The sequence below is a fragment of the Topomyia yanbarensis genome, chromosome 1 (assembly GCF_030247195.1).
Source record: "Topomyia yanbarensis strain Yona2022 chromosome 1, ASM3024719v1, whole genome shotgun sequence".
NCBI classification, from domain to species: Eukaryota; Metazoa; Arthropoda; class Insecta; order Diptera; family Culicidae; genus Topomyia; species Topomyia yanbarensis.
The window spans coordinates 41,510,502-41,533,051 of NC_080670.1; the positions used below are offsets into that span (position 1 = coordinate 41,510,502).

Genomic DNA, 22,550 nt, shown 5'->3' on the forward strand with positions numbered 1-22,550 from the left:
CTCTTGTTTGTCAATCAAATAAACAACAAAACTGTTTACGCGCTGTTGTAACCGTTGTTACTGTTCCGCATTTTCTAACGGAATCTGTTGATGGAGAAGAAAAAGTTTCTGTTCACGAAAGAAAAATTTCATTCCTTTATCGTAGTAAGTTATTAAAATGGCAAACTTGAGCAGAGATGGTCGTATTTCGGATCAAATAATGAATTACTACCTACGATATGGGCAAAATCGGGACCTGGAGAAGTTTCTTCGTCTGCGTGCTAGTACTACGCGTTCCTCTAGCGACGGGAGTCTTCCGGCCTTGGATGAGCTGGATCGGAGAGGGGAGATTGTGGAAAAACTGGGTAAATCGTTGGAAAATTTGTCTACACTGGCAAAGCTGGAACAACGACAAACGCGATCTCAAGAACAGTTGGACGGATCTGGAGGTAGTGCAAAGTCGAACAAGAAAGACGCGTCGGATGCGGAGAAGCCCAATGCAAAACAGTCGCCTCCCAAGCAGCCACCGTCAACTGGGGTTGTAGTGAAGGAAACTAAGAATGAAAAAAAGTCGGGACGAAATTTTAGCTTCAATTTAGAATCAGTTATAGAGATAAAGTTGCCTCCTTCGACTGTCGTCCAGCAACCTGTTATTTCTCCAACGCAGACTAGCTTTGGTAAGTAAATTCTCTATTTACATTTAAAAAGATACTAAAAATTTGAGAAATTTCAGCACCAGTACCTGTACCGATAATCCACGAAATTAGTTCAGCTGGAACACAAACCATGCCCGAAGCTCGTTCAACAAAACAGCAAACGGAAGAGCCGATCCGTCCTATTCTCAAACACAACACCTTAGCAACGATTTCAAATCCAGAGGAAACTATCGACACAACTCGAGACATTTCTCCTGTGAGCAGTATTGCATCAAACAAGCAGAAATTGGAATGGGATTCGCTGGGAGACATCGGATATGATTCTAATGAAAAAATTTACTTTTGTGGGGCTGCAGATTTAAATGAAACAGAAAAACGATGTTTGCAAAAGTATTTTGCTAAAAAAGGTCTAAACTTTGACGAAAAGGTTGTTGTTGTAAAAAATGTTCAAAAGTCTGAATCGAAGAACCAGGAAGTGACCAAAGATAAACTAAAGACTGATGCTAAGTTGAAATGGCAGGCTGTGTATCAAAAATACAAGGAAAAGTATTCAAACCCATCGGAGATCTCCATGAGTTTGATGAATCCGGAGGCGCAAAGCACTCCAAAGATTACCCCACAACAGAACGTTCCGCCAAAATCCGGTAAATCAACTCAAACCAGTTTGGTGAAAATTCTCACCAAAGCAGTTCAAGCAGAACAAATTGTCACATCCGATAAACAGATTGGGACGGAATCGGTCCAGCTTGCCGGCTCTCCTGCTCCTATTGCAAGTGGTACAACGTCCGTGTTGGAGGGCAATTCAAATTGCGAACATATCGAGGTAGCGGAAAGTTTCGAATTCTATTCGTCACCCCCGTCTCAAGTGAATCAATCTTCTGCCGGATCTACAATGAAAAGTACACCGGAAGTAACTGCTTCCACCCCGTCAGTGTCGTCCTCCTCGTCTACTTCTGCCTCCCGCAAACAGCTACCCGCGGAAGGAAGCAAACCGCCCACATACAACTTTGACGACGAACTGCGGCTCGGTATGACACTATATAATACGATTTGTGAGTCCCGCAGTTTGCCCGCTCGCGTGAAACAAAGTTTGATCGATAAGATCTTTAGCAAAATGATGAAGAATGATCCAAAGGGAAGGAGTAAAGAGGAACTACTGATGGATTGTGGGAAATTTAAACGGTCTGACGGTGTGTCAAGGGGCAAGGAGGTATTAAGTGGGGTGGAGACGATCGGAACAAGTGGAAGCTATTCGACGGTAGCAAGTAGCAACCGTAGTGATGCTGCAAAATCTAGTATTGAAGGTACTGTCACTGATGTACCTGTAGCTAACATTAGTTTGCACAAAGAGGGTACGTAAATAAAGTATTTTCGTTGAAAGATTCTTTAATTGCTTGAATATTTTTTCAGCGGGCATTATCCACGACATAGAAGAGCCGAGTAACCGAAGCAATGAAATTCGAAATGCTGCTTCAAAGATCGTACGTGACTATTCCGAATCATCTTCACAGCAAACGATATCTTCCCGCCAGGATTCCAGCCAAACTGCCAAACAGATGGCTCCATCGATCCCTACCTCAACTGTCAAAACATCATCTGCGGAATTTCTCGAGACCGATAAACGTATTCGGAAAGCAATGAACGACTACCTAAAACCGATGACTCTTTCCGAGGTGGAGTACGAAAACCAGCAAGGCTTAAAGCGGAGCTTGGAGGCTGCGAAAACACGTGGCAAAATTGTTGACCGAGATACTGCTAGCGTTCCTGTTGGTATCACTTCTGCAACACACAGTGAAAGACTTCTTGATTTTTTCCGCAAAGAAAAACAGTCACAGTTATTAAAGATAGACAAGAAAATAGAGCATTTAAAATCGATGAAATTGCTACTTTTAGAAGATCAAAAAGTGGTAAACGACATCGCAACGGATACTAGAATAGCGGGCCCCGTGGAAACAAAACCAAAAACGAAACCAGACGCTTCCTCTGAAGAGAAGGAAAATATCTATGCAAATACGGGTCAACAAGCTAAAAGTGTCGGCAGCGCTCCTCTTTACAACTCGGTCCAAGCGGATACTCCTAGTGAGCGATCTAAGGATCAAGCTGATTACTATGCAGTAACACGCTCAGAATCGGCATGGAACTCACACTATCACATGAAGCAAATGATCCAAAATCGTTCAAAGCTTGAAACTCCGTCATCCGATGAAAGTATTACTACATTCATTAAAACCAGAAAGGAAAAATTCATCGAAAATTACGAACGTCACCGTAGACAAATGTTCGAGGACCAGCATCATATCTACACGAAACCATACAGCGGAAGACAGAGTAAGCAAGACAAACACTACTCTCGGCTGGATGAAAAATATAGTGTCCGAAAAATATCCAAACCAATTGGAAAGCCCAACTTCCCCAGCAGTGATGTATTTATTTCATCAGACTCGATGTCAATTCCAGCGGCCAATACTCTCACTAACACCACTACGCATCAATACGATATAAAATCGTCCAGATCCAGTTCCAGCAATTTGGACTCTGTCAAACCTGTTGCCACACAGACCACCGGTTCGATTCTCCGGACGAAACCGATATTTGAAACAAAATCGAAACATTCCACTGCATCGGTACAAGTTCCCTCGGCTGTCGGTTGTCAGTGCGCTTGTAACTGTCCCTGTCGGCATGAAAGTGCGATTGAGAAACCGCCCAAACGCACTGAAATCGTCGATGGCACCCAGCCCAAGCAGGACAAACAACAGCAAACAAAGCCAAACTCTATTGCGTACGTTATTACGTTTCAAGGTGACCATCCTAAACGAAAGTCTTCCGAAAAAGAACGAGTGTACCGGTCAAACTCAATCGACATTAGTTCATCGGATGGTTCTAATGAAAACCTTCCAAGTAAAGCTTTCGAAACTGGAGATGAGGAGCAGTCCTTTCTACTTCCGCTAAAAGAACAGTTTGAACGAAATCGCCCGGGAACGCTCACCAGATTGAAGGAACGTCAAAAATGTGTTAACGAGTTAAACAAGCTACGCTCTGAGCGAAACAAACAGCGAAAAAAGCTGTTGCTGCTGACTTCGGATGACTCACTCAAGAGATCCGGTGTGAAGCAACGTCTGCCACCGCCGCCGCTTGGTAAGTTGATTAAAGCTAAACTGAACGGCTTATTTTAATGCACATTATTATTCGTTTCAGCTCAAAGGCGTATTTTCTCTTCGAAAGCAATACGGGAAAATACTCGCCGCCAAGTGAAAAAATTACCGGAAGTCCTTCGTAAGAAGGAGATCGAAAAAGAGAACAACCTCAAGCGAAAGAATCTTATTTTGAGAGATAAATTCAATCGGGTAGGGAAAGCTTGTAAATCGTTTGTTTATATCATATGACCGTTTCGTACATTATTTTCATTCGCAGAACCTTCAGCGCAAAGTTCTACATGGCCAAATTGATCTTTCCAACAGTGTTCGAGTTATTCAAGACTAAAAAACTGTCATTAGGATGGAAAAGCTGTCATTTAGCTCAAGCAGGAAGTGCCTTTTAGAAGGAAATGTATATTATGCATTGTTATGGTTAGTTATTACGATCTGTTCTAATGTACAATCTCTATTTTTATTATTACAGCTAAATACATTTTTTGAAAACGAGTTTATATATCTGGAAGTTGAATACTTGTAACGTTTCAATATAGGGCACCGTTGTAAATTTTTCGGCTGGAATTTTACCCGGTCTCTAAATTTCTGTCGATCGAATCCATCGGTTACTGAGAAAGGGTCACTACACCGAGCGTGTCGGTACCGAAGCACTCATCTACCTGACAGTGGTGATGGAATATCTTAACACCGAAAGATTGGAGCTGGCATATCAAACACTGCTCGTTATAACAAGAAAAACAAGATTCCTTAAAAAATCACGCATCCTATCCCATTTGTTTTGAACTGACATGAGTCAACATCTCAGCGGGCACACAAATTATAGGCCCCGCTGACAGTTCAAATTGTTTTGCTCGATCTTCACTAGTCAGACACGGTACGGCATGATTCAACCTTTAGATGTTTGTTAAAATGCAAAAATATTGAACCGCTACTTGATGAAAAGTGTTGTTTTACACAAGTCAAAGAATAATAAACTCTTTACACCATGATGCATCAACAACTTAAACGAACGCGACTAACACAAAGTTCTAACGAATGTAATCGATTACGTTCTTCGTGGATCGACCTTAGCGAGACGTTTTGGATCAAGTTGTTGCTTCCAGTTGTTCTCAACTCCTATTCAGCAGCTTTTACGCCGCCACCCGCGTTACGGGTTCGTAAGGACAAACTGGTGTCGAAGGGAGTTAAATTAAGGTTGTCTGACGTTTTCTTGATGGTCACATCATTAGCGTTTCTGCATTAGAATCGACAGAAAGCCATAGTTGATTATAGGATTAGGGAATATTTATAAAATTATATTTAACGCCTGTTTCGCTTCAGATACTTGATATTTCAGCTTGTACAACCCTTTGGGCGTTTCATAAACGAGTTCCGACGGAAATTGAGGATTCGATGAAAGATACCTCTTCTATGAGACGGTCGACCAACGGCGTCAAAATGCCGGAAGAGATGAGCAGCGGTAAGCGAGTTTTACAAGAGGGAATGAGACACTTACTACCGTTGAAATGCCATCTGTAAGTAGCACTAACAAACATCTAATTTCAGGAACTATGCGAGATGGCGCTGAGCCTGTGGCCTTCGATTGGCATGGGCCACTCTCATTGGTTCTGAAGTCTTCTTGGCTGGTTGGTAGATCCCCATTCTTACAATCACGTCACCTAGTGACGGAAAGCAAATTTCCTTCTAGTCACTAACGGCCAATTTCTTCACCTGGATGAATGGTTTTCGGCTAATTGGTCACCAGCAACCTGAAAACTGGTTTTCAACGAAAACCGGTTTTCATCCAGTGAAGAAATTGGCCGTAAGTGACGTGACTGTGAGAATAGGGCATATGAACTACCAAATACCGCCTCATATCCCATAATTCCGCCAGCAATATATAAAAAAATCCATACATACATTTATTTTAACTGGTGAGTTTCTAAATATCTAGTTAAAAAAATTTCGGCGCTGTGGAATATAAGGCATTATTTTTCACCGGATTTTTTTTCGAAGTGGTGAATTTTAGCTCGCCAAGGAGGCGATAATAGGATTGTTTCAGTGAGAAAAGATACACAGAATAAAAAAAAATATGCTCAAAATTGAAACATTTCTGCTGAATAGCTGTATCCTGAAAAGGATATTTAAATTTAAAAGTGTTTCAAAAATAGCGCGGACTTTTCCCTAATATGGTCAAAATAACCTCGTTACCGTTTTTTAATGGATTAGTAACCCTAACAATCGAAAATTGATTAAAATCAAAACTTTTACGTCAAAAATTGACTGAAATCGAGCGAGATTTGCGTAGACAGCTATATTAACACAATGGTTGAATTACGTGTAAAATGCGCAATAATGCGCAACTTGTAGAAATGTACCCAAAACATACCCAACCATGATAAGAGTGCAGCACTCGCGACAACTCTTTTATCACATGACAGCTCGACCCGGGGTGGTGAGTTTCGTTTCGTCATCCTCTTCGCTAGTAGAAGGAAAAATTTCTTCCACGAACGATTTGGCAGCCAGCACCGTCGCAGATTATAGTCACAAAGTTTTCTCTCGTCCAGCCGACAGCACCTGTGTGTCCCGTCGTTCTCCATCACGTTCGAGTGGATAATCCGTGCGTGCGTGTGTGTATCTCGGTCACGCGGCAGTTCCGTCAAGAAATTTCCGCCCCGGTTCATTGGATCCCAGGCCATTTTCCCTGCGTAGATTGAAGGGTGAAGTTATCACCAGTGCAGCAGAAGCAGTAGCAGACGGGAGAACGCCAAGGACCATAAGATGGCAAATCGTACTTTGTCGGCCCAGCAGGCCTCCAAGGAACATGTTCTGGCCGTGTCCAGAGATTTCATCTCGCAGCCACGACTGAGTAAGTATATGGCGCGGTTGCCGATCCGGGTGACCTTTTTTTCTGGGATTGAAGCCCGTATGATAGAGTTTGAGTTTTGCGTATCGTGTCATGTGATAACCTTTTCGCAAAAATGTCAACTGCGATCAATTGTATTTTTATTGAGCACGGTTGTACAATGTATGGATATTAAAGGAATTGAATGCTAATATTGGCAAAGCCGTGCAAAAAGAGCCATTGTGAGCGAAAGTATTGATTGCTATGCAAATCAATAACGTTTCAGTCTATGTGAAATGAGGATTTGGCGTTTTTACGTTGATTTTAATGTTCTAAATTGGAGAAAAAAGTTTTGTTCTGGTTGTAATTAGTAATTGTGCGGAGTGGACTGGAATTTAGGATGATTTATGTGCAAATATAGCAAAAATATTCTAAAAAATATGATGTCACATGACTGTCAAAACACCTGACTCGCTCTCTCTAGTCGTGGTCGGTTACGAGAGATGTTTGTTTCGTTATCACGAATACACGCACATTTTCATGAATGCTCTCGCCAATGTGTGAGTAGTAGCTAGTTATGTTTTTGTTAGAAATTTATACCACCCAAAGTATCTAGACATGTTAGGTATGCGTCCATCATGCATCTATGACGTCATGTAGAATATTGCTCGCAATGCCTTCAATATAATAAAAACCGTAGCTTGCATGACAATGTTTCCGAAAACGATTTTCTTTGACCATTAGGAAGCATTCTATAGAGAAAAACTTGTATACGATAAGATAAGGTTTTCATCACATGCCTACATTACGTAAAATCACAGATAATTTATCTGTGGTAAAATCATGCAGTATAGAGGCAACATATAAGAGAGGCATCAAGTTTCGCTTATTCCATTTTCCGACTAGCTAAAAGGCCATCTGTATAGCTTAGGAATTTGATCGCGGGATTTTGTGTACTCATTTCCCGTCATGAGATTTAAAATCATAGGTCCTATTTCAGGTTCCATTTAGTATACTCTATACTAGAAGTTCGCTTGCTAAGAACCATTGAATATTTGTCTCAAGAATGATACACTCGGATGATATGTTTGGTTTCACAGATTTTTGTTTGGAAAAGATTGATTCGAGAATGAACCTGGAATGAACTTGCATTGATAATGGTTTTCCCAACACTGAATGCTATAGAACCAAAACCGACACCCTTTGGTTGGGGTAAGACCGACACGCTGTTAAGATGATTGTGTTTATTTGTGATTCATTACAAAAGGCTAGGATTCTTAGTGACACTTCAATAAATTACACTATTATCACGCCATGGTAATAGCAGAAATACATATAAATGCTTTATTGTGTTTATTTATCTGTTATCTTAAAATAAAAAAGAGGAATTTTTGTTCATTAGATTCAATGCTTTTGATATTTCTGCAATAAGCTCGTTAAACTGAATTTCTGGTGTTGTTGGTCTGTCCTAGTTAAACTTTATGACAGTGAGACGATGATCTTTTTTTTGTTTGTGCTGTCGTTTGACGTCTAAGACCGTGTTCGGCCCATCTCGACGCAGGGTGTGTTGCGAGGGGTAGGGTGCTGCTCTTGGTTCAACCCTAATGTGGTTTTTGTTTGAGGCGAAACTGAGTCAGTTCCTAACCCCAACTGCTGTCAAAATGTATGAACTGACAGCGGTTGGGGTTAGAACCTGACTCAGTTTCAGGTTCAAGCGAAATCGCCATAAGAGAAGAGACGACAACAGGCTTCTTGCTCTTCTTAATTTTATCTACCAGGCCCTGTCGTAATTCCAAAGACAACACGCATCCATCGTTGCCAGATTCCATTTGCATGATTTACACAATTGCTGAAAATAATTGTACCTCAAATATCGACCCTTAGTCAAGAATTCACAATACTAGCTGCATTTAAAAATTGAATTTTAAGTTTATTTGTGTCTTTCTTAACAATACACGTAGTTATATCGTCATTCAGGGTATTTCTCGACAAACATATGATTACGGCCTAAAAGCCAATTGTCAAAATCCACTTTGAATGGAAATTCCGGACAAACCGTTACACGCCAATCACAGATGCTGGTATTAAATGAAAAAGAAAAGTTTTCTCTTTCATAAACTGTTGTGAATTATGTTCGACTAGTAATGGTTTGTCTGGAATTTCCATTCAAAGTGGATTTTGACAGTTGGCTTTTAGGCCGTAATCATATGTTTGTCGAGATTTATTCAATTTGCATGAAATGTTCATGTATATGAAATGTAGCCAAAATAAATTCAGCAGCACTGTTTTCCATCCCGTTTGAAAATATTATGAACGCTCTTGACTGGCAAAACGACCAATCAGAAGCAGGTTCAATATTGAGGTTAGGACTGGATCATATTGGCTACGCGATTGTCTTCTCTTCTCTTAGGTTCAACCGAAGAGCCAACCTTATATTTCTGTTGTAGTTTGTTTTGGTTGGTGTGTTTAAATTTGCAGTTTAGTTGATTTGATTAATTGTGTAATTTGTTTGAGGTCACTCTCTATGTTTTGCTGCAAAATTTTGCCCAGTGGCTCGTAGTATTCCAGTAGGTCGAACTCCACTCTTTGTTAAATTTTGGGCATTCATAAACTAAATGATGGAGGTTTTCCTGCTCTTCGCATATTTCGCATAAATCGTCGGTTTCCCAACCGTTTCAGTCGATCCTTGTTGAGGGTGTGCCCCGAACGGATTCGGCTTATGATTCTCTTCTGTTCTGTTGTCAGGGTCAGGCCGTGGCACCAAATCCTTTTCCCTGGTGCTTTCATGAGTGTGGCTCCTTTTTCCTAAGAGGTTTCCTGGTATTCCCTGGTCCATCCGTCCCAAATGTCTTTTTTCTGCAAGCTTTAAGGCGTCTCCGAGGGTCAGTGCGTTGAATAAATTTTGGGCTCCTATCCCGGCTGCAACTGCTTCCGTATCTGCTCTTTCATTTCCGGCGATTCCTTGATGGCTTGGGATCCATTGTATCCTGATGTCCTTGGATTCGGATGCTCTTATCTCTTCCCAGATCATCGCCGCCAGGTAGTTTTCGTTCACCAAGGAGTCGTACTGGAGGAGTCAGTCATAATCACGGCTTTTGCGTATTCCTTCCTGTTGATCATCTTTACGCGCGTGTAAGATACCCAGCAATTCCGCGTTGGTGATGGAGAAATTGTGATTGATCTTGAAGCTTGCTACCTGCTGATCCGTCGAATCGTACGTTGCTGTCGCTGTTCCTAGTGGTGGTTTCGAGCCATCCGTGTACAGTATGTGGAATCCCGTGTATTCTTCCGCCAAAGTTTGTAGGAATTTTTGTTTCCAGAAGTGGTTATTGTATTCCGCTTTGCATTTCTGTTCCCTGAAGAGCTTGATAGCTATTTTTGCTTTCTCGCTTGCATCCACTTTGTTGTGTCTTCCTGTCGCGCTTTGGTTCTTGGGGTGTAGTTGGCTGATCACGTCGTTGTGTTTCACTGCCACTGCTGTTAAAAAGGAGCCATTCCCTTCCTCCATCTTTATCGCCTTCTCTACAAACGGCTACAGCTGGTTCTCGTGAAAGGTGGATTTTAGTACGCCCTTTAGGGTTAGCATTTCGATCCTGTCCTTAACGGGCATTTGGCCAGCTTCAGCCAGTATTACGTGAATCGGCGTCGTTCTCAGGAAGCGCATTGCGAATCTGAGGTAGGTGCTGTGCAATGTTTGAATCTTTTTTAGATTCGTGGTCGCCGCCGCGCCGTAGATTTGTGCTCCATACTCCGTTTTGCTTCTGATGATGGCGTTTCCAATCTTTACTAGGGTGTCCGGGCTTGCGTTGCTGTTCCTTCGACCTAGTAACTTAATTATGCTGAGTTTCTCCGTCCCTTGGTTTGTGACCTCCTCGATGTGCCTCCTGAATGTGAGTGTCCTATCCAAGGTGAATCCCAAGAGCTTGTGGGTGTTGTTGATCCTCACTGTTTCTTGGCCGGTTTTGATTTCCAGTTTTTCGTGGTTTTATTTGAGAAGACGATTGCTGCACTTTTTTGTACGTTGAGTTTGAAGTTCATCGCGCTGAGTACCGTGCTTAGTTTCCCAAGGAAGTTCTTTATCGCTCTTTCATCAAGATTTGCGCCTATGGCCAACATGATGAAGTCATCTGCGAACTGGACTAGTTCACAGTCCTCTATCATCACTGTAGCGGTACTGTATAGAGGTTGAACAGCGTTGGGGAAATCGGGCATCCTTGTGGGAGTCCTTCACTCGTTAGTACCGTTGTTTCCCCTTGTTCCGTTCTCAGTACCATTTTCCTCCTGCTTACGTAAATGTGTAGCCATGACAGCAGCTTGTTTGGGATTCCGTTGCAGGCCAGTACGTCCATAAGCGTGCTGAGATCTACCGAGTCGAAGGCTCCTGATAGGTCCAGGAAGACTACAATAGCTTGTTTCCTATCGAGTTTGGTCTCGTGTACCCGGTTGACTACGTAGTTTACACAGGTAGAGGCCGAGCAGTTCTTCCTGAATCCAAACGAAAGCTTCGGTAACAGTTTTTCCTGTTCCGCTATTTCGTTTAGTCTGTCCTTTACGACTGTGTTTATCAATTTGATGTTGATGTTCATCAACGATATTGGGCGTTTCGATGCCGGGTCTCGTGGATCGCCTTTTGTCTTCTGGATCGGTCGAACGTCCGTGATTCTCCAGCGTTCGGGGATTTCCTCCGTCTTGAATATTTGGTTCAGCATTTCGCACACTTTGAGCTGCAGCCCGATGTTAAGACCGATTTTCATTATGGCACAGGACATTCCATCTTCACCTGGCGCTGAGTGTTTTTTCTTGTTCCTTAGAATTTCCTCTGCTGTCAGAGACGCTTCGAATTTTTATTAGGTTCAGTTTGGAGGTTATCGTAAGTCGATCTGATGGTATATATTTCCCTTCATAATAATGTTTCATGAAAGCCTGTCCTTCCTCTCTCGACAGTTCGCTTTTTCCCACCACTGGTTTTGTTAGCGTGATATCCAGGCCTTTTATTATGTTCTACAGGTGTTTCGCTGGGGTTGCTTCGTTTATTTCTTCCGTTAGTTGCTTGCAGTATTCCCTTTTGGCTTTTCTGATATTCCTCTTCAATATGGATCTTGACCTTTGCAGGGCGATTTGGGTTGTTAGTGTTTTGTTGATGTTATACAATCTGAGATGTCGCTGTTTGCCTTTGTAGGCTCCTTCTATATCTTCCGACCACCATTTCTTCAGGTAGTTCGCCTTCTTGTTGTTGATGGTGTACGTTGCGTGTTTGATGCACTCTTCCAAAATATCTTGCATCTCCTCTGGGTTACGGATTTCATCCGGGTGAATTTGGTTTAGTTCGTTGATGACTTTTTCCTGGTTTACTTTGGCGGTCTTGCGAGGGTAAAGCGGGATCGTGCTGCTTAAAGTTGCCAGTATGCAGAGGTGGGAGTTTCCGAACTCTTGGTTGATGACCTTCCAGGATGCCTTTCTGTTCAGTCCTGGGGTTGCTAGAGTAAGGTCTATTGCTGAACTCTCTCTGTTTAGCGTGGTTAGGCACGTTGGGCTTCCATCGTTGAGCAAAACTAGGTTCGAGGCGGCGAGGAGGCAATTGATAAGGTTCCCTTTTTGGCACGGTTTCATATGGGGGTCCTAGCTTTGGTGGTGACCATTCCAGTCCCCCCTACCCATATCCATTCCAGTCCCCCCTACCCATCCATACTACATGATGAGGCTACAAAAACAGCACATACTTGCTTCATACATACAGTCGTGATTCGCTGGTTGGACACTTTTTAACTGGACCGCTTTTTAGTTGGACTATTGTCCAACTAAAAAGCATCTGAATATCAAAATCATATGTCAAATTTACTTTGACAATCAATCTGACAATTATTAGAGATGTGAATAGATGCAATTACACTACTAACGTCTCTTTTGGAGAGTTTTTGACATCTGGCAGTCGGTCCAACAAGCGAATCACGACTGTACTTCTTTACACTTTATTACACACACACATATCAGATTTTTAAAAAATGGAGAGAAAAGAAATTAAAGGGGATGTCGATCTTACCCCTATGGTGTGTTGGTTTTACCCACAGTACCTGAAAGAAATCACTTTGTTTTCCATGTTTTGCAACCAAAATTTTTTTAATGAAATTTTTGAAGCGCTATCAAAATTAGGCCTTGCTAAGAATTTTCTTAGGAACAATTCTGCGCAAAAACTATAATTTCATTGGTTTTGTGGGAACTCAGAAAAAGGATTAAGCTTAAGCAGGCACGTAGCCAGAGGGGGGGCTAGGGGGCTAAAGCCCCCCCCCCCGAAATTTTTCAAAAATAAATTTAAAAAACCGGTGACTTTTAACAAAACTTGTTGCTTATTTGGTTTGAACAAATTATTGAGAAAAAGTTAAAGAAGGCTATTTCTAACCACCGAAGGCAATGGTCACGAAATTCAGTGTGCTTTATGCTTTTGCTCGAGCCAGTGCGTAAAGTACTTTAATTGTAGCTGTAATAATCTGTCGAGATTAGTGATTAGCAGAAGCAAGAATTGGTGCTCCAGCCAAATGCGGTGATTATAAAATTATTGATCATTCGCATCCTGAAGGTGTAAATAGAGATTAGACTTTCGGAAACCGGCTCAATCCAGTTCTACCATGGCAGGCATTTAGCGCTCAACAAATTAGTGCAGACGAAACCATTCATTTCGCACAACTTAAAGCACAAGGTTGTGTGTGACAATGCTATAATTAAGATCCTTCTGTATATGGACTATGAGAAAATGAATGTTCCGCTACAAGATCGGATACCGCTTACTCGCAGATTAATGTCACATTTGGGAGAAATGGAATCTATTTGGAAGGGCAATTATTGAGGGCGAAAAGCAAGGAAGATATTCGCGAACATAAAGGCAGCAACTACAATGATGACACGGAAATGTACAATAGCGAGATAGAAATGAACTACTCCCCCCCCCCAAGACATAGTTGGTGAGGAAAAAAATATTTCCTCGCCTCGTAAACAGGTTTCCACGTGCAATGGCTAAGCGCTTGCGCGAGATCTGTAGGACAACCACATAAACTCGTTATATTATTTTTATTGTTTACATAAGGAAATATATAAAAGACCCACGACCCAGTTTGTTATTTTTAAATGATAAGTTTTTGAATTGCACACAATTTTGAATTTCTGTATTAGGTCAGTGCACACTGTACACTCTGTTCTCTGTACACTACTCTGCGCTACACAAAAAGTATTTCAATTTGTCTGAGAACGATTGAGCCGAGAATAGAATTTTCATTTCGCGTCATTTTAACGCAATACCATTTTTATTAACGCTTCATTTCATTGTTACGAGTAATTCGTTCCGTACTAATACACTGTTAATCCGTGATATCTTCGACAAACGTGCAAAAAAAATCTTTTAAAAGCGGACCGGGCAAAAAGTGGTAAAATAATAGGCAATCACGAAGAGGGACTAAAATGTTGGGACTGATTGAATCTATAAGTCAATAAGTTGGGATAACAGTTTCGATTTCATGTCTTAAGTATGTGACAGTCTTTCGTTCCGTTTTTGCTCGTCATGGAATAAAATGAGAGAGATAATCTTAAATAAGAGAGCAAAGAGAGGAAAAAATCAACCAATCTAAATCGACTCAAGATCACTCTTCTATCTTTACTATACACTCAACACGAGTTCTTTCCGAATTGCGCTCTGATCTTCTCATTTCGTCTTCGTTGCGTTAGGTGCAACAACTTTAATTGAAACTTTTTCCCAAATAGTGATAAAACAAACATGTAATCAGACAAACATTACAACTTTCTTCAAGAAATCATACATCTCTTCCAATCTTGATGATGATTGAAAAAAATCAAGAGCTAATTATTTTTATTCACAAACAAACCTATTACTAAACAGATTAGTGTTCATATTTGTTTAATGAATTGGCAAAGAGTTTTGCAAAAGTTTTACAGGAAACGGATAATTTGCTGTAATTTAAAACAGACAACTCTAAAAGAATGCCGAGGCTAGGTGCAAGTGCGATGTGTTCTCTTCCATGTGTCGGAAGCAAGTGATGCTGAAATTATTATCTATGTTTATAGTCTCTAGTTATTTTGGTGGTGTCATCAATGTTATATTTACCAAATTTTATGTAAATTAGAAGCATTGAGTAATCAGTGCTAAGTAATTTTCTTTCGATTTGTGAATAAATTCTGAGCAGTTTCGCTCAGTAGATTAAATTCTGGGTAGTTTCCATTAGTAGATTAAATCATTGAAATATATATTTGACATTGTCCAAAACCCCACGAATTCCGAAATAAAACCTTCAAATAAATAAATAAAACCAAAATGTTCAAATATAATATTTACTTAATCTAGGTAATCTTCTCCAGTTACAACGGTTTTGCAAGATTGTCAAAAGTCAATAGAGCTAAGGCATTTTTGCTTTGTAGTGAAATCAGTAGTTTTTGCACTCACTTTACATTTTGACTTTTACTATAGTTTTAGGGATCTAGGAAAATCAGTCTACGATATTTTTAATTCATAAGTACAATGATATAAAAAGTACCTAAAAAGAATCAACTTAAATAGCTAAAAAGATAGTTATTCTGAGTTGCCTGATAATGTTGTCGAAGATAGTCTTTAACCCATTACCTATGAGAGTCAAATGAAAAAACATGTGTTTTTTCAGGATTGTTTTGATTACGACATGATCAGTATCATTTAAATTGAAAATTTCATAAAGTCGAGTTAACGCAAACTTCGGATGAAGTCAAAGAGCTAGTAATAGTAGAAAGAAACCTGATCATGAAAATAGGAGTTGAACCTATTTTCTGCATCTACAAATTGCCTGCCTAATCAGAAGATTTGAAGCAAATTTCGACATTCACTTTGTTCGGACATTCTTTGCAACGGTAAACTAATCAAATTTAATTCGTCGATGCACTATAGCCTTTCTTGTAACAGGCAACATATTCTTAGAGTTTTTAGTGTCTATTGTCTTATTTTTGGAATTGTTTTCACTAAGAACTTTTCATAATTACGTTCAGTTTCCAGTGATTGTTTCAAGTCATCAGAATTAATACATTTATGCAATAATTTTTAAGCCCCTCCCGAAACAAAATCCTGGCTACGGGCCTGAGCTTAAGGTGTCGGTTTTAACCACAATTCCCTTACGGTTCTAAAAATCGTATGAAGAAAAATTCTAAAAATCGCATGAAGAAAGAAAAATGGCACGCATTCTGAAGAAAAAGTTTGCATAATACCAGACTGTACGGAAGCCCACAAACGATGAACTAATGAGGGGGGGGCGACCTACTAACTTCATTAACATCGGTCCTGTACAAATTTCGAGAGCATCGATTTGCAGTAACTGGTGACAAATGTTTCATCAAATTCGCATTGGAAGTAAATATTAGCCTAGCCAGGAGGTCCTGTGGATAGATAATCAGGACCAGAAGGAACCCAGCATTTACGTCATGAAAGTCATGATTATTTCCGGACAAGTGCCCAATACACTTGGAGCGCCTTAAGACTGAATGATAGACTCGGTTCACAAGCAAGGTGGATTCGAAATTGGATAACACACTCTCCGGCTGTTCCCTCATCGAATAGCGAAAAAAGCTTGAGCCGTTCAACACCAGTAGCGTTACATCGGATGAGACTAGGGCAGGACCTGCCGGAAGGAGGACGGCAAACGGGAGGTTCTACGCTATATAATGAGTACCAACGATCCACTGAGAAGTGCTGCTACAGGAAGTCGAGCGAATGGCTGTAGATTGGAACAAAAAGTGAGAGGATGAGTTTCTTAACGACAACGTTCGAATGTGCCGCTCAAGAGTCTACCAATTGCTAGACTGGACCTCCTAGCAGCACAGAGCAGTGGAGCAGGGAGTGTCTTCTAGGCGAAACATGAACATCACGAAATGGAATGTTGCCGAAGAAGGCCCGCCATGTCTAACGACAGTATGCGTTACAAGGGGCTCAAGTTCTTATGGACATTTGAAGCTGATGCCCTTCAACATGGTGAGTTAATTCGCTTAAATGCGTAAGCCTTTTGTTTTGCTGACACGGCGGCATGCAAGCAGTCGGAGTTCTTACCAGTGAAAAGATTCACTGGATTGAAGAAGTTCACTATCGCACTGCTTAGCATAACAGCTGCGATCCTGACAGTTAAAGACCAGGAAAGCTGAATTCCTTCGTTGATGCAGACAGAATCCTTAGAATGGCAGATGGAACAATAAATTGTGCGTAGACCATATGGTCATTAAGCTGATCATCGAGAGTTACTACGGAAAGTTTCATCATTGAAACGATGAAACCGTCGCCATAAACAAGATAAGATGAATGTTCAGTATTCATCGTTTGTGTAGAGTATATTCCAAAGTGAGAACAGACTTAACAATATCGTGGGTGCGTTTCGACTTCGGCTCATCAGAAACCGACACTAACTTATTGTCAGAATAGAACACACTGCCAACGATATAAAATACGAGTGACTCTTCATCGTTCACCAACTAAGGAAACACATCCGAGGTACAGACTAGTAGCATTCACTCGTCCGTGTCCCCACACAGCTATGGATTCTGAAATTCAATGTAGGAAGTCCTTCTGACATGAGCGATTGCATCCGCCATTCACATAGAAGTTCCCAAGTAACAATTGAAGTTTTATAGCATGCGACGGTTTTATGTGAACTTCACTAACTGGGTTTTCGGAAATAGAGCGGTACTATCTGGTCGAACGTTGTAAGCCAAATGAGGTAGATATATTTCTTGCCACGCCTGATATACTGCCTATAATCGCAAGTCAGTCCCATGTAGATAGGGAACCCCATAAAACATGTGGCTGACTTGCGATTATGGGTAGTATAGATGATAGGTACATCCGATGGCTCCAGAACTAGCTGCCAGAGATAATTGGTCGCTTCAAGTGACATCAAAGCGTCTATCCGATAAGAGAAGGTAAAATCGTTTTGTTTGCGGGTACAAATTTTCTGAAGAACGGTTGGCCAAACGGGCGCGTGGTTGGAACAGTCAATCGACGCATCCATGTACGCTGTGTGACGATCCAGACAAATGTAGCAGAATCATTCATATTTGAAAAGTTTTGCTAGATTACAATGTCATCATAAAAGCGACTGTTGTTACCTTGTATAACAGTAACAGTTCTCTACTATAGTCCCTAAAGCCATAATCTTCAAGCCCGCCTTCGAACTCTACCAAAAAACTCACTACTGCGACTGTTTTACCGAAAAATCCACAACGACCGCAATATCACTGTTACCGGACTTCAGATCTTGTTTCAACCGTGTCACTATTGCCATTGACTTCCACTTGACGAACAATACGCTTTAAGCTAAATTTTTACCCATTCTTGGATGTAATTAGTCTATAAGTAATCGTCAAAGGGTACAAATAAACGACAAATCGACGTTCTGGTTCTAACATAATCCGACAGATAATCCATGTGCTAGCCATCGCATTTTCTGTACCGGAATCAATTGTGCTTCAAATTGTCTACTTTTATCGCATATCATTCACTGCCGTTATAAGCATATCTGTCCCGTGTTCCATGGGATTCCCTATATACATGGGACAATTATGCGTAGAACGGCAGTTCAGCGCTCGTCTCAAGTACACAACGTATCTAAACGCTGGCACCAATTCCCGTTTATTTCTTACTTGAACTTGTCCATCCCATTGCACTTGCTTCAACTGCCATATAATTCACATCCTATCACTTACCACTTTCAGCTTACAAAACCGTCTCCGGTGTAAACGGTCCGTTGGTCATCTTGGACGAAGTAAAGTTCCCTAAGTTTGCCGAAATTGTGCAGCTGAAACTGAACGACGGTACTGTCCGCTCCGGTCAGGTGTTGGAAGTGAGCGGCTCCAAAGCCGTCGTCCAGGTGTTCGAGGGTACCTCCGGTATCGACGCGAAGAACACCCTGTGCGAGTTCACCGGCGATATTCTGCGTACTCCGGTATCGGAGGACATGTTGGGTCGTGTGTTCAACGGTTCCGGCAAACCCATCGACAAGGGACCTCCGATTTTGGCTGAAGATTTCCTGGATATTCAGGTACGTTTTCGAACTCGTTTTGGTTTCACGCTCTAAAGCGATTACTTCCTATCTAGGGTCAACCCATCAACCCGTGGTCACGTATCTATCCGGAGGAAATGATCCAAACCGGTATCTCGGCTATCGATGGTATGAACTCGATTGCCCGTGGTCAGAAAATTCCGATCTTTTCAGCAGCTGGCTTGCCGCACAACGAAATTGCCGCCCAAATTTGTCGTCAAGCTGGTCTTGTCAAGCACACCGGAAAGTCGGTGATAGACGAGCACGAGGATAACTTTGCCATTGTGTTCGCTGCTATGGGTGTCAACATGGAAACTGCTCGATTCTTCAAGCAGGACTTCGAGGAGAACGGTTCTATGGAGAATGTGTGCCTGTTCTTGAACTTGGCTAACGATCCCACAATTGAACGTATTATTACCCCACGTTTGGCACTGACGGCGGCCGAATTCTTGGCGTACCAGTGTGAAAAGCACGTGCTGGTCATTTTGACCGATATGTCCTCCTATGCGGAAGCTTTGCGTGAGGTGTCAGCTGCCCGTGAAGAAGTACCCGGTCGTCGTGGTTTCCCCGGTTATATGTACACCGATTTGGCTACCATCTATGAGCGTGCGGGGCGTGTTGAAGGTCGTAACGGATCCATCACTCAGATTCCTATCTTGACTATGCCTAACGATGATATTACCCATCCGATTCCCGATTTAACTGGTTACATTACCGAGGGTCAGATCTACGTCGATCGTCAGCTGCACAACAGGCAGATCTACCCACCAGTTAACGTACTTCCATCGTTGTCTCGTCTGATGAAGTCTGCTATCGGAGAGGGAATGACCCGAAAGGATCACTCGGATGTGTCCAACCAGTTGTACGCTTGTTATGCCATCGGTAAGGACGTCCAAGCCATGAAGGCTGTCGTCGGTGAGGAAGCGCTGACCCCTGACGATCTACTGTATCTGGAGTTCTTGACTAAGTTCGAAAAGAACTTCATCTCCCAGGGTAACTACGAGAACCGTACCGTCTTCGAAACGCTGGACATCGGCTGGCAGCTGCTGCGTATCTTCCCCAAGGAAATGTTGAAACGTATTCCGGCTTCAATTCTGGCCGAATTCTACCCAAGAGACTCCCGTCATTAAGCTGTCATCATTCAGAAAAAAAGAAGAACAAACACAAAGAGAAAGTTTGCCACTGCTGCAGTTTATGTTTATCCTTCGTCCTTCTGCAATTCGTTGTTATCATGTTGTTTATTAATTGTTTTTTTTTGGCCATAAATCATATGAATGATGGTCGTGAGCCGATAAAGTATTGTTATTTAATGTAAAGGAAATTTGAACCCTTCTGCTATTACCAACGAAACAGCCAATCAAAGAGTTTCAACTTATCGAGAAAAAAAATCGATGGATAGTTTTCAATTATATTCGAGTGTGTGTGTTCCGGTGTATCTATTCATCAAATGTCATTTCGTTAATTCTTATACTTGTGTATCACTGTGGAAATTAAGCATTCCTAATACCAGGATGGAGAAAATGACTCCGAAATTTCATGCTAACAAAAATGGTGTCTAAATACGAAAACGATCAAAGACATAGGTATTTCCCTCGGACAATTCTAAAGCCCTGAAATGCGGATTTTTTTTCTCTACCAGTCGCGTGGAACAGAATCGACTTTCAACAAAATAATTACCAACCAACCAACAAGGAGTGAATAACAACAATGACAAAATCCATCCTACAGAAAAAAAAACTGTGCAAACTAAACAGCAAAACGTCATTCAAAGAAAGAAGCGAAGGTTGAAATTGATTCCAGAGGAAATTCTCAGCATCGAATTTCCTTGGTCAGCTTTCCTGGGCGCACGTCGACTCGCAACAAGATCCGTCACCAAAAGCCAAGAGTCGGTGGGATTGGTGGGTCGAGATAGTTCGTCTTCAGGGCGAGAATTGCCCTCCGACCGTGGAAAGCCGAGTAGTTTTTATTTTATACTTTGTTCACAATGTTAGGGTAGAAAACAATCAACAGCTGGAACAATCTTATTTTCATTGTATGATATGCTTTTGTATTAAGCATTAGTAACGTTAGCCAATCTAATCGAGGAAGTGGTTTAGCTGTAGTCACAAACAAATCGCCAGCACCCGGTCCAGTAGTATGTATAGCGAAGTGCGCGCAACCACGTTGCTAAAAAATCGCATACAAGTTTTGGCGCAATGTTCTTATATTTTATTAGCATAATAATTTAGCGATTAAGTGCAAGCGTTTCCTTTTTGCATGTTCTTATTTCTCGTCGTATATGGAGAAATTCTTCCGAAAGGATCATCAATCCACCACCCTGCAGTGAGGTGATTCTGGCAGTTTAATCCAATTTTGTGAAAGCATCCTTCTTTGTCTCATTACCAACTGAAAGTTTCTCTGTCCTTTGGTTAGTAATCCCCTTTAAATATCACCACTTTGAATATCTCAGCTATTCTGCTGTGTTGCGAAAGCTATCCTCCAACTAATGCGACCGTCATAGCTGGAATAATCGAAATTACTATCATTTGATAAGCTGAATAATTCAACAATGAGCAAATATACACTGACCATTTGGAAGAGCTTGATAAAGGTTTGGATGCTTTCATCAAATTGGGGAAAAAACTGAACCGGCTTCACTACCAACCGCAATGTGGTGGAGTGGTCTAAAGGAAGAAATTCTGTACAATAAGTAGCTTGTAAGTTAGAGAATAGACTAGAGAAAGTAATCAAACACAAAATTATAAGCATTGTTATGCGACGTCACAGATTATTTTGGCTGGAGGGTAAAAAGCAATTCAAAACTCTTAGTCGATTACATCAACATCAGTAAGTAAATTGAGTGGATAATTGAAGATATTTAATCGTTTCAAGCAACGGTAACAAATGAATATAATAGTGATTCTATAGCTGTTGGAGAAATAATTTTATTCACCGTATACACTAAAATAAAACAATGATAGTGAAAACAAAAAAAAATATATAAAAGCGATAAAAACCTTAAATGTGGCTTTTAATTTACTGCATCAACTGCAAATCAGTTGTCAATGATTACACTGAATGGATCACTTACCCCACTGTCTTGATCCAAATAGACACCTTATCCGAATGTCATTAAGCCAAATACATCAATTACTTAAACATCACATAACAAAATTAAATGGATTGTATTCTGACATCTATGATTACTAGAATATATAACGAAGTGGATCATGGATGGAACATTCAGCACAGATTCATGTTAAATTGCATAGCTCTTCGGATTTGGAGACAACTACGGTAGTATTCCCGACGTTTCCTTCTACGGATGATTCTTTGATTTACAGCAGTTTTTTTCAGGAAACTACAACTTGGTCATCGGAGCAACCAGTATGAATTAGGCGCTTTAAAACACTTATTTTTCTTCGCGCAATCCCGGACCGTGTGGCATCCATGGCATTTGTAATCGATAATTCCATACTATTAGAAAGAAAGAATCGAAGTTTCCTAATGTCTGTTCGTACGCTTTGTAGATTGATATATTCCATGGCGAAAAAGCTTTCAACGGCCGAGCTATGAAAAACGTTGTCAGTTAATAACCTTAGCTTTCAGAGGAAACCCTATTCGTTTTGGACTTACTGTCTAACTATGGTCCCCAGAGCGCTGTTATCGGACTTCAGTGAGTTTGCTGCTGAGTTAGCACCGCATTTGATTTCCACTTGTCGAGAAAAATGACCAAAGCTAAGTTTTTGCCTATCCTTAAATGTAACTAGTCTAAGTAACCACCATTGGAGCCAAGGTTGGTGTAGATACAATAAATAAACAATGGGTTCCTGATGTCATGTTATAAAAAAGATAAAAACAGGAGCTTCGTCTTCATTTTCTGCCAGACTCCCCTAAATATTATTAAATGAAA

The 22,550-nt window shown here is 41.1% G+C and overlaps 2 protein-coding genes across 2 annotated transcripts; both read left to right on the top strand.

Annotated features, from left to right (window-relative positions):
• LOC131677452 (uncharacterized) lies at positions 1 to 4,277 on the top strand. Its single transcript, XM_058957286.1, has 5 exons — positions 1 to 656; positions 713 to 1,987; positions 2,046 to 3,770; positions 3,831 to 3,979; positions 4,047 to 4,277. Exons 1-5 carry the CDS (start codon positions 158 to 160, stop codon positions 4,113 to 4,115), a joined length of 3,717 nt encoding a protein of 1,238 aa, XP_058813269.1. The 5' UTR covers positions 1 to 157; the 3' UTR covers positions 4,116 to 4,277.
• A 1,942-nt stretch (positions 4,278 to 6,219) lies between these two features.
• On the top strand, positions 6,220 to 21,660 carry LOC131677453 (V-type proton ATPase subunit B). The gene is made up of 3 exons (XM_058957287.1): positions 6,220 to 6,632; positions 18,333 to 18,658; positions 18,715 to 21,660. The coding sequence occupies exons 1-3, from the start codon at positions 6,545 to 6,547 to the stop codon at positions 19,786 to 19,788; spliced, it is 1,488 nt and encodes a 495-aa protein (XP_058813270.1). The 5' UTR covers positions 6,220 to 6,544; the 3' UTR covers positions 19,789 to 21,660.
• The last annotated feature ends 890 nt before the right edge of the window (positions 21,661 to 22,550 follow it).